General features: G+C 46.7%; 1 protein-coding gene across 1 annotated transcript in view; it reads right to left on the reverse strand.

The window, feature by feature from the left end:
- The window catches only part of IL22RA1 (interleukin 22 receptor, alpha 1), a 28,028-nt gene that overhangs the window by 13,856 nt on the left and 2,037 nt on the right, over positions 1-12,135 (reverse strand). The window contains exons 2-5 of the mRNA XM_011977863.1: positions 9,030-9,162; positions 7,604-7,782; positions 4,677-4,849; positions 1,021-1,159 (exon numbers count right to left, since the gene is read on the reverse strand). Coding sequence (XP_011833253.1) covers positions 1,021-1,159; positions 4,677-4,849; positions 7,604-7,782; positions 9,030-9,162 — 624 coding nt within the window. The remainder of the gene's footprint in view (positions 1-1,020; positions 1,160-4,676; positions 4,850-7,603; positions 7,783-9,029; positions 9,163-12,135) is intronic.

A 12,135-nucleotide genomic window follows, 5' to 3' on the forward strand; every position in this document is an offset into this window, starting at 1 on the left:
GGTTGCAGTGAGGCGAGACTGTGCCATTGCACTCCAGCCTGAGCGACAGAGAGAGACTCTGTTTCAAAAACAAAACACAAAAAAAACTACAAAAAACTCAACCATATCTATGGTAGCTCTGTGGTAAGAGCACGGCCTCTAGAATTAGGCCTCATTCCATCCCTCAGCACCTGTGTGACCCTGGGCAAGTCACTTTTTTTTTTTTTTTTTGAGACAGGGTCTCCCTCTGTCATCCAGGCTGGAGTGCAGTGGTGCAAACATAGCTCTTTGCAGCTTCAACCTCCTGGGCTCAAGTGATCCTTCTGCCTCAACCTCCTGTGTAGCTGGGACCACAGAGGCATGCCACCATACGTAGCTAAGTTTTCAATTTTTTTGTGGAGACTGGGTTTTGCTATGTTGCCCAGGCTGGTCTTAAATTTCTGGGCTCAAGTGATCCTCCTGCCTTGGCCTCCCAAAGTGTTTGGTTTACAGGTGTGAGCCACTGCGCCCGGCCATGGGCAAATGAGCTAACGACTCTGAACCTCAGGTTCTTCGTCTGTAAAATGAGGATGAAAATAATACCTATCTCATAGACTGTTCATGAGGCTTGCCCTTGGTTGTGCCTGGTCCCTGGTTAGCACTGCAGAAAAGGTAGTTATCGTGATACCATTATTGTTATTTGACTTTGGAAGATATTGAGAGATCTTTTTATCTTCTCTGCTTCCCCCCTGCAGATTTTCCCTCCAGTATATCTCACCTGGGTTAATATTAAGGTGAGTTTGCTTTGCCAAGGTACATACAAGCCTGTCAGAGAGGGGAAATCCAGACATAGGCTGGAGGGTGAGAATCAAACATTTGCTTTGATAACTCATCAGCCAACTCTTTTATGGATAAACAAAGATTGACTTCAATAACACACTGATAACCCTTCCATGGTTTTTTAGAGTGTTGCCAAGTCTCACCTTGGTTACAGGGAGGAAAGAGGAGAGTCAAGACTTGAATCCAGGAGCCCCACCCCACTGTGGTTTCGGCTGAACTCACCTGGCAGTGTCCTCACTCGGCACATGTAGGGGGCACTCTCCTTGGACCAGGTGGGAACACAAATCATGATGGTGCCAAGGAACTCTGTGTCAGGGGTCAGTCCAAAGAACTCATATTCTCTCTGCTTCCCTCCAAGGTGCTGAATTGGACAGAGAACGTGATTCGTGTTACACACCAATCTCCACACGGAGCCCAAGGAAGCTCACTCGCTCCTCCTCCTGGATTCTGGTTTGGTGCTGATGGGTCTGTCTTCAGTCTCTGTTTCCATTCCCCTCCCTTCTGCTTTATCCCGAAATCCAATCAGTGTCCAAGCACATGTGTCTTTCACTTGCAACAGTGTCTGGCCCATAGGCAGTTGTTATACACACTAGTGGCTGCCATTATGACCTCTACCACCCTCCCACCCTCTCACCATCCGTCCTTCCAATTCTTCTTGTCCTTCACCTTTTCTTTGTTAAACATCGAAAACTCTTTGAACACCCATTCCTTTCTTTCTTTCCTCATTGCTTCTGCCTTAATTGGGCCTCAAGCCTTCAGCCTGGACTCTAGCAGTAGCCTTTTTCATGGTCACCCATCTCTGGGTTTGCCCCTGTTCACTTCCATATTCATCCTGGTGTTAAGGGGATCTTTCTAAAAGATAATCTCATTATAATGCTCTTCTGTTCAAAAGCCTTTGATGGCCTCACCCATGTTTACAGAATAGAGTCCTGGTCCCTGGCTTCCAGTCCAGACTCATTTGTCTCTGCAGCCCACCTGGCTCTGCAGGCTCATCAATGCTGGATACCCGCCACTCAGGTAAACACCTACCTTGCGTAAGAAAACCCTTGTTTCTTCGCATCTGCCAGTCCTTCTGCTGGACCTGTGTTTTGATTCTCGTTCTTCTGTGTATCTCTCACCTTTTTGACCTTGAACTCCTCTCCCATGGCTGCCACGTGTCATCCTGTCTGGCTTTCCTCCTACCTTTCTGATTGGTCTTTCACTGGTTTTAGCCCCTCAGTGTTGTTCTGCAAGATTTGCTCTTCAACCATTTGCTTCTCTCTCATGTACTCTCCAGCCACTTAGTGATCTTATCTGAACCCATGGCTGCTCTGAGCACCGATGTGTGGATAACTCCCAAACTTACCTCAGGAAGAGCTGTAGCATTTCTATGGGCCCTGCCAGCTCCCTGCTGGATGTACCATGTGAGCATCTCTAAGTCAACACGTCCAAACACGCTGCCCTCCTCTCTCTGGGGCCGGCCCCATCCCAAACCCCAAACCCAAATCTGTTTTTGATTCTCTAATTTTGGTAATAGCATCACTCTTATTCTAATCTCCAGGGCCTAAACCTTGAAGCCATTTCAGACAAATCCCCTCTCATATCTTGGGTATCGACTTGCCCTTAAAGGATCCAGACATCTTCCTTTAAAGGGCCAGAACCTGTGATCTCGGGAGTTCAAAAACTGAGAATTTTCTTCTTTGGCTCTTTGTATTTCAGCTCTGCCTTCTCTTTTTCAGGCACATGGAGGCCAAGGTTGAGGGTAAATTATTGTTTTCTTTTGTGTGTGTTTCTGGGGGTGGTGGTGACAGTGAGTGAAGAAGTACATAAATAAATTTTTTAACTTATTGTTTTGTAGAACTCATGTGGTTGAAACTGGACACATTACATATCATGAGACACAACTCCAGGAGAGTTACAAAGGCCCTGACTCCTCCTTCCCCAAGTTTTTGACGACCTCCATCCTGGTTCAGGCCCTCATTTCCAACCTATACCATTATAATAATCTTCTGACTTCCCACCCTGTTATCTCTTCCATTTCCATATTTGATCTTTCTTCATTCTAATCCAAGTAATTTGTAGTTTCTATTGGACCAAACATCCCCAAAATAACAGCTATAAATTCTGAGCAAAATGAAAAACAACTACTTAAAGGCATTAGAAAGAATATAAAAGCAGGCACATATTGGAGAAAGGAGAACTGGTAATGGGTACATATCCAATTTTTACTGTCTTTTAGCCTGAAGGCAGACCCCAGTCTACACTTTGTGGGATGGCTAAACCTACATAGAAACCCTGTATTCTCACTGTCTTGAATACCCAAAAGGCAGGGCTTGGAATAATCACAGCAGCTGGAAAATGAGAGGAGAAACCACAGACAGGAGAGAACGTAGAAGAGGCCCAAACTCTGTGTATAAACTCTGCTCAAATCCCTGACTGACCCCTAAAGTAGGCATGAATGGGGTAGACTCCAAGCAGTCCAGGTAAAGTTAAAAAAAAAAAAAAAAAGAGATTTCAGAGTTTGGAGTTCAGCCAAATTAGTTGCCTGCTAAAACCAGATGAAAAAAAAACCAGTACTCTTTGGAGGAATATAACAGAATCTACAGTAATTTCAACATAATGTCCAGGATACATTTCAAAATTGTTAGACATACAAAGAAAGAATATGTGACCCATATTCAAGAGAAAAGACAATAGTGACTGACCCTGATGACAAAAATGTTGAATTAGCAGACAATTATTTTATTTTATTTTATTTTATTTGAGACAGAGTTTCACTCTGTCACCCAGGTTGGAGTGCAGTGGTGCAATCTCAGCCCACTGCAACCTCTGCCTCGCAGGTTCAAATGATTCTCCTGCCTCAGTTTCCTGAGTAGCTGGAGATAGGCACCTGCCACCATACCTGGCTAATTTTTGTATTTTTAGTAGAGATGGGGTTTCACCATGTTGGCCAGGCTGGTACTGACTTCCAGAAATCCAATACCAATTTCTGTGGCATGCCAGATCATATATGAATATTAATGACATAATATGCATATTATACATATTAGGCTTTCTGGAAGCCAGTACCAGTTTCTGTGGCATGTCAGGTAATATATGCATATTATGTCATTTTTGGCTTCCCAAAAGTTTTCTGGAAGCCTTCCAAATCCTGCTGCACTGACATCCTACCCCACCTTCCAATACCCATATTTTTCTCTACCTATGGCTATTTGAATTCTTGTTTTAACTCCCTCTTTACCCCCTACATTATAAGCTCCTTGCATGCAGAAACCACAAAGTGGGAAATAAATATTCATTTAACTGAATTGTGGTTTGGTGGCACATGCTGAGGGTAGGGGGTACCAAATATTTTCCGAATATGAAAAGAAATAATTCATATATTATTTGAGAATTTATGCCCTTGCCTTCCACCTCTTATTATTACTCATCCTTCCACATTGCCTGTATATAGTTCCTGAAAATAGTGGAGAACTACTGCAGCAGTAGAAATTGATTCTAGCATTTTCTAATGTGAACATCCGAAGATATGAATAGAGGTCGTTCCCCAGGATGTGAGAGGGTGTTAAACAAAAAACCACGTAAATATTATGCAAAAAAAGCAGCTTCTCTGGTGAAATAAATTTGGGAGAAGTTGTATTAAACAAATTGATAGTGGAGTATTGGCTCTGCAGGACTTGTCAGAGTTTTTAGCATGCTATTGTGTGTGTGACTCTACAAGAGACAGGTTGTCATTTGTGATGTTTTCCAGGCTTCAAGGAGCCTCTTCTCAAGGGGCATGTTTTGGGAAACGCTAATTTACATAACGTGTCCCCTTTTTTTCTTAAAGCAACTCAGATCTAATTGAGAGGGAAGAGGCTTCCTAGGCAGAGAAAGACCAGGGTGCAACATACATTTACCATTTGGTAGGTGCGGTTGACCTGGAGCTCTAAGTGGTAGAACAGGTCATAGATGTCTTCCAGGGTTAGCCGGTGGCCGTCCCCTGCACGGATGGGTGTGGGGGTAGGATGAACAATCATCTGAATCGATCTCACTTTGGGGATACAGGTCACATCAGGTGGCTTGAGGGTAGCTGGGGATAGGGATAGAGAAAAGAGAAAAGAAAAAGTCAGAATTGGTGGGTAGTGTCTGAGACTACCCTGGACAGTGGAAAATGACTGTTCCCTCTCTCCTTCCACTCCAATGCCAGCTATGCTTCTGGAAGCATCGGCTAAACAAACAGTGAAAAGAGAAAAGTTTCTGCAAGCCCTGGTGTTTGGGTTTCAGGCTGGCAAAGGGATGACCAAAGGTGGATGAGAAGAACCCAGGGTGAGGGGCACCAGTCCCCTAGCTTGGTCATGCCTTTGGCTTGCCCCCACACATCCCAGCCCCCTGCATCCCCACCTTAAGTCAGCCTGGAACACCCTTCTTCCCTCATCTATTGAGTATGACAGTTTTGGGGATGTCAATGACATCAACTACACATCCTAAAAAATGTTTGGGGCCTAATACTATTGATGCAGCCTCAAAGGTCAGGCTGAAGACTTCTGTCTCTCTCAAGATGGAATTTTCCAAATAACCAAATTACCTTTGCTGGTTTACAGACTCCTTTGAGAATGTGATGAATGCTGTGGGTCTTCTCCCCTCCAAAATGTACACATACAAAAATCTTGCATCCAACTTCAGGGATTCATGGACCTCACTTACCCTGAATCTAATTTGTAAAAATACCTCAGTGATCCATTGGCCTCCAAGGTTGAAAATATCTGAGTCAGAACAATGTTTACTTCAGTGCTGCCAATAAAATTGAAAAACTGAGCTGTATGTCCTCAAAAAGGAAAATATGTAAGTAAATTAGAGTACCTCCCTAGAACGGATCATTTTGCACTGTGAAATATCATGTTGTGCAATATGTTTAATGATATGGGCAAATGTTCATGATACTAATATATGGGGAAAAAGAACCTAAGACAAAAAAGCAATGCCAGATTGCAAAGTAGATACAGCTGCTAGTAACTGCAGTTATGTTAGAATGTTAAGATTATTTTGGGTGACTTTTATTTTTCTTTGTATATTTCTATATTTCACAAATTTTCTACAATGAATGTGAATTCATTGAACAAGCCAGGTTGAAAAAACAATATTTTACTTAATTTTATTTTTTTATTTTCTTAAAAAGCTATGTGTGACTATAAAGTCAGTTGGTGAACATCGTCACATGCTTACCTTGTGTGGGGAGTTTGGCAACTGTATTAGTCCATTCTCACACTACTAATAAAGACACACCTCAGACTGGGTAATTTATAAAGGAAAGAGGTTTAACTGACTCACTGTTCCACATGGCTGGGGAGGCCTCAGGAAACTTACAATCAGGAAACTTACAGAACGAGAGGCAAACATGTTCTTCCTCACATGGTGGCAGGAAGGAAAATGAGAACCGAGCAAAGGGGGAAGCCCCTTATAAAACCATCAGATCTCATGAGAACTTACTGACTATTACGAGAATAGCATGGGGGAAACTGTTTCCATGATTCAGTTACCTCCTACTGGGTCCTTCCCACAAGACAGGATTATGGGAACTACAATTCAAAATGAGATTTGGGTGGGGACATAGCCAAACCATATCAGCAACTGCTATCCACACATACATTCATTTACTGAATACCTTTTTTTTTTTTTTTTTTTTTTTTGAGACAGGATCTCACTGTGTCACCTAAGCTGGAGTGCAGTGGGGCAATCCCAGCTCACTGCAGTCTTGACCTCCCTCGTTCAAGCTACCCTCCCACTTCAACCTCCTGAGTAGCTGGGACTACAAGTGTGTGCCACCACATCTGGCTAATTTTTAAATTTTTTGTAGCGATGGGGTCTCACGTGTTCCCCAGGCTGGTCTTGAACTCCTAGGCTCAAGTGATCCTCTTGCCTCAGCCTCCCAAAGTGCTGGGATTACAAGTGTAAGCCACCGCATCTGGCTGTTGAGCATCTTCTGTGTGCCAGGCACTATGCTGAGGGCTGGGAATGCAGTGGATTCTGCTGCCCACACAGGCAGTTCTAGAGTTCACATTTTAGAGAGGGAGGCAGATGATAACATGTGTGAGCAAACACAGTAATTACAGCGTGTGATCTGAGCGATGAAGACAATAAACCCTGTATTGCAATAGAGAATCACAGGTGGTGGCCTACTGAAATCAGGTCATCAGGGCTGGAGGTGGGGACGCTGACTTAGGAGGTGATGTTGAAGCTGAGCCATGAGGACTATAAAAGAACCAGTCATGTAAAGAGCCCAGAAGTGCCCCCAGACAGTGGAAGCAGCAAGGACCCCGAGGCAGGGACTGTCAGAAGCTTGGCTGCTTGATGCATTGGGAAGACAAGTTCAAGATGAGGACCAGGATAGGCAGGGCCTCACGGGCCGTGGCAAATAGTTGGATCTTATTTTTAGAGTCATGAGAAGCTGCCAGACGGTTTTAAGCTGAGAAGAGAAGGTGGGATTTATGTGTTGAGGAGATCTCTCTAAATGCTCTGTGGAGAATGGGCTGGAGGAGGTGGTAAAGAGGGGAGTTGGGGAAACAAGTTAGGTGGCCTTGACCTCAGTCGAGGGGCAAGATAAGTGTGGTCTGAACTAGGGAGGTTGGGGTGGAGGTGGAGAAAAATGAACAAACCTGCTAGGGACACACTGCGATTGGCAGAGTGGGGGCCTTCCCTAAAAGCCACATCCCCAGCTGCCCCCCTCCCCTTGCAGAGGCCCCTTCTGGGCCCTCCACCCACTCCAGAGGGGAAGAGGCCATCCCACCCCGCAAACACCTGCGCTTTCCTCTCCCCTCCCCTGAAACCCACAGGGGCTCCAACTCACTGTGCTGCAGAGAGCTGAACCTGTCAGTCATCTTGGTGGCTGACCGGCCTCCCGCGCTGACAGCAGTGACCCTGGCATAGTAGAGCTCCGTGTGGTTGCCCGTCTCCACCGTCAGGTTGCAGGACTTTCGGGTGATCCGCTGACAGCCCTTCTTTGCCACCCAGTCCCTCTCTCCATACCTGCAGGCCAGGAAGGGGCCAAGTCACAATAGTGATGAAAAGGCCAGCGCTAGGCCTGTGGCTTATTAATAATGCCAAGGAGATCTAATATTTACTTAGCACATTCAGTGGCCCAGGCCCTTTATGCGAATGATCTCATTTTGTTCTCACAATGATTCTCTGAGGCATATGCATTCTTCTTTTTCTTTCTTTCTTCCCTTCTTTTTTTTTTTTTTTCTTGAGACATGGCCTCGCTCTGTCACTCAGGCTGGAGTGCAGTGGTGCAATCTTGGCTCACTGCAACTTCTACCTCCGGGGTTCAAGTGATTCTCCTGCCTCAGCCTCCCGAGTAGCTGGGATTACAGGAGTGCACCACCATGCCCAGGTAATTTTTGTATTTTAGTAGAGACAGTATGGCCACCCTGTTGGTCAGGCTGGTCTCGAACTCCTGACCTCAAGTGATCCACCTGCCTCAGCCTCCCAAAGTGCTGAGATTATAAGTGTGAGCCACCGTGCCCAGTCTATTCTCTTTATTTTTCAAATAAAGAGGATGAGGCTCAAAGAAGTAAATTGCCCACGTGTTTGAAGAGTGCATGTGGGAAACCAGGATTCGAACCTAGCCAGTCTGTGTCCACATTCTGGGCTCATCATCACCATAATCCTTTGATGTGGACCCTGTTATCCTCATTTTACAGATGAGAGAAATGAGGCTCAGAGAGGGGGAAGTGACTTGCTACAGGGCAATGTGGCATGACCAGGAGTGGAAGCCACGTTTGAGGACTCCTGAGCCCAGGCCACCCCTCCTCACCTGCATGGGAGGCAGAGGAGTAGGAACAGGCATGTGGGCTAGAGGGGCTGGGTGCATCTTCAGCCTACCTGGTCTCATAATAATAATAATAAAACAATTATTGGTAGCTTATAATTTTTCAGGCACAAGTGCTAATGGCTTTATCTTCTTTAACCCACCCAACAACTCTGTGATGAAGGTGCTACCATTGTCCTCACTTTGTGGGTGGAGAAACTGAGGCTTCACGAGGTCACCTGACTGCCCAAGGTTATACAGGCAAGAGCTGGCATTTAAGCCCAGACAGCCTGACCCTATCACCTGTACTTTTTACCGTTATATTATTCTCCCTCCCCAAAAGAAACATGAAGGAGCAAAGCTTTATCTGGGAGGGATGGGAACACATGGAGAGGAGGGGAATTCCTTGGAGAGGGGCTGGCTTCAGAGCACAGTCAAGGGAGGGGGAGTCAGGAGAGAAGCCTACGTCTTATACTCGATGCTGTAGACCGTGTCTGGGGTGCCCTCCGGCCCGCTGTCCCACGTCAGGATGTTTTCAAAGTTGTTGGACTGGAATTTCACGTGCTGGAGCAGATCTGAGGGGTCCTCAGGGGCGTGAGCTGCAGGAGGGAGGGAGGAGGGTGAGCAGGGGCTTTCCCAGGGTCACCCTGCCCATGTGTGGGCTCAGTCAGAGTCCTGTCCCATATAAATTTAATGCAAAGTGCCTTCGCTTTCAAGATGTCAGCCCGGTGTGAGGGCAGGGAGGCCCCGGCCCCCAGTCTTCTGCAAACGGGCCAGCGAGAGGGGATGCTTCCCACACTGTTCTAACCAATCATCCACTCTCAGCCATTTTGCTTTGCACCGAGCTGTGATTCACATTCCATAAATGTCCCCACCTTACGGTGTTCAGTTCAATGATTTCTCAGTATTTTCACAATGTTGTGCAATCATCACTACTATCTAATTCCAGAACATTTTCAGCACCCCAAAAAGACACTGCATGCCCATTAGCAGTCACTCCGCCCATTAGCAGTCACTCCACCCATTAGCAGTCGCTTCCCATTCTTCTCCTCCCCTAACCCCTGACAACCACGAATCTACTTCCTGTGTCTGTGAATGTGCCTACTCTAGACTTTTTATATAAATAGAGCCTTGGCTGGCTTCTTTCACTTAGCATAATGTTTTCAAGTTTCACACTTATGGTAGCATGGATTAGTACTTCCTTTTCAGGGCTGAATAATATTCCATCATGTGATATACCACATTTTGTTTATCCACACATCAGGATATTTGGGTTGTTTCTACTTTTTGGCTACCATGAATAACACTGCTGTGAACACCATGTTCGTTTTTTTAAGTGGACACATGTTTTCAGTTGTCTTGAATATATATCTAAGACTGGAATTTGGTAGGTTATATGGTAGCTCTATCTTTAACCTTTTGAAGAACTGTCAAACTATTTTCTAAAGTGGCCACACCATCTTTCTTTTGTCTTTGAGACAGGGTCTTGCTCTGTCCCCCAAGTGGGAGTGCAGTGGCGTGATCATGGCTCACTGTAGCCTCGACTTCCTGGACTCTTCACACCTCAGCCTCCTGAGGAGCTGGGACTACAGCTGTGCACCACCACATCTGGCTAATTCATTTTTACATTTTTTGTAGTGATAGGGTCTGAAATATTGTCCAGGATGTTATGGCTGCATCATCGTATATTCCCACTAGCATTGTTCGAGGGGTTCAATTTCTCCACGTCCCCACTGATGCTTGGTATTGTCTCTCACTCACTTTTTAACACAACCTGAAGTTGGTGTCCTCGCCCTTATTTTAGAGATATGTAACTAAAATGTGTAAGAAGCAATTTGCCCCAAGTCGATCATTTGAAGCAATGGTGGAGGAGGCACTTGTGAATTCCAGTCTCTCTGCTGGCTGAGCCAATCCCTGCCCTCACACCAGGCTGGCTTCTCGAAAGCAAAGACATCTTGCACGAAATTTGTAGGGGGCAGGACTCTTGACTGAGCCCACACACGGGCAGGGTGACCTTGGGAAAGCTGTTTAAGCAACCAGAACTTCAATTGCCTCATCTCTAAAATGGAAATAGTTTGATTTACCTAAAGACAACAATGACAACAGCAGCCGCTGGCATTTGTGAAGTGCATGGCCTCTTTCAGGCAAGTCCCTTCCTTCATTAAATCCTCATGACAATGTGCCCCTATCACTATCCCCATTTGATGAATGAGGAAAACTGAGGCTCAGAGAGAGCTGTTGCCCGGCATCACAGTTAGGATGTGAAGAGCCTACAATTTTCTTTCTTTTTTTTTTTTTTTTTTGAGACAGTCTCGCTCTGTTGCCCAGGCTGGAGTGCAGTAGCCGGATCTCAGCTCACTGCAAGCTCCGCCTCCCGGGTTTGCGCCATTCTCCTGCCTCAGCCTCCCGAGTAGCTGGGACTACAGGCGCCGCCACCTCGCCCGGCTAGTTTTTGTATTTTTTTTTTTTTTTAGTAGAGACGGGGTTTCACCGCGTTAGCCAGGATGGTCTCGATCTCCTGACCTCGTGATCCCCCATCTCGGCCTCACAAAGTGCTGGGATTACAGGCTTGAGCCACTGCGCCTGGCCGAGCCTACAATTTTCATCCCAGTGCTAGACTGGTTGTGGGACAGATAGAGTGGGGTGGCATCTGTGAATGTGTTTAGTGTCTAATAGGCCCCTAGGTACCTGTGTTGAGTCCAAAGGGAGGAGACCTGGGAAGGGAAGACATTCGCTCTGTAGGGAGGGGGGCTGTCTTGTTCACCCTTTTATATGAGGGTGAGGGGCTTTAGGGACCTGAGCACCTGATAAAAGGATGAATCTAGGGAGGAGGAGAGGAGAGAGGAGGAGAGAAGCTGGCCCTTGAAGAGCCCACGGCCCTCTCTTCCAGGCTAGGTCTTTGTCCAGCCCACTTCTGCTTATGGTAAGGGAAGGGCAATGAGGGCCTGAGCCTCAAGGAAGGGGCTGGGGAGGGGCTGCAGCCTCTGAAGCAATCTGCACTGTAAACCAAGAGTCCTTAGCTTATAAAACCCTTCCCTCAGCCCAGCAGGTTTGGGTTGTGGAGAGCAAGAGCCTGTGGGAAAATGGCGGCCCAAGCTGGCAGCTGGCTCCGAGCTCGGAGGCCCTGGCTGCCTGGTGTGGGAAATAAACAGGTGGGAAAATGCTGAGCAGCCCCAGCTGGGTCAAGGCCTTGCAGCCTGAGTGTGTGTCTTGGATATGTTTGTGCCTCTCCTTCCACAGAGACGACCATGACTGCCAGCGGGCCCAAGGTGCGAGGGAGCAGACAGTTATTGATGCCCCCACTCCAACTCTACACACAAGAGGGGTCCTCAGGCTTGGCAAGGACCGGTGGGGTCAGGGACGGACGGCCCCACCCCGCTGCACATCCTCTGGCTAACCTCGAAGGCTGCCCTCCTCTCTGAATCTGGGTTCTGGCCCAGCAGCTGTAAAATGTCTTCAGGCTTCCTGGAGTCCCCAGAATGGGGCCTTAGGGATGGCGCGGGGAGGTCTACTGCCTCTACCCAAGCTGACAGCTGTGCCATGGAGCCTCAGGATGTAGCTGACATCTTGTT

The sequence above is a fragment of the Mandrillus leucophaeus genome, unplaced genomic scaffold (assembly GCF_000951045.1).
Source record: "Mandrillus leucophaeus isolate KB7577 unplaced genomic scaffold, Mleu.le_1.0 Scaffold185, whole genome shotgun sequence".
NCBI lineage: Eukaryota > Metazoa > Chordata > Mammalia > Primates > Cercopithecidae > Mandrillus > Mandrillus leucophaeus.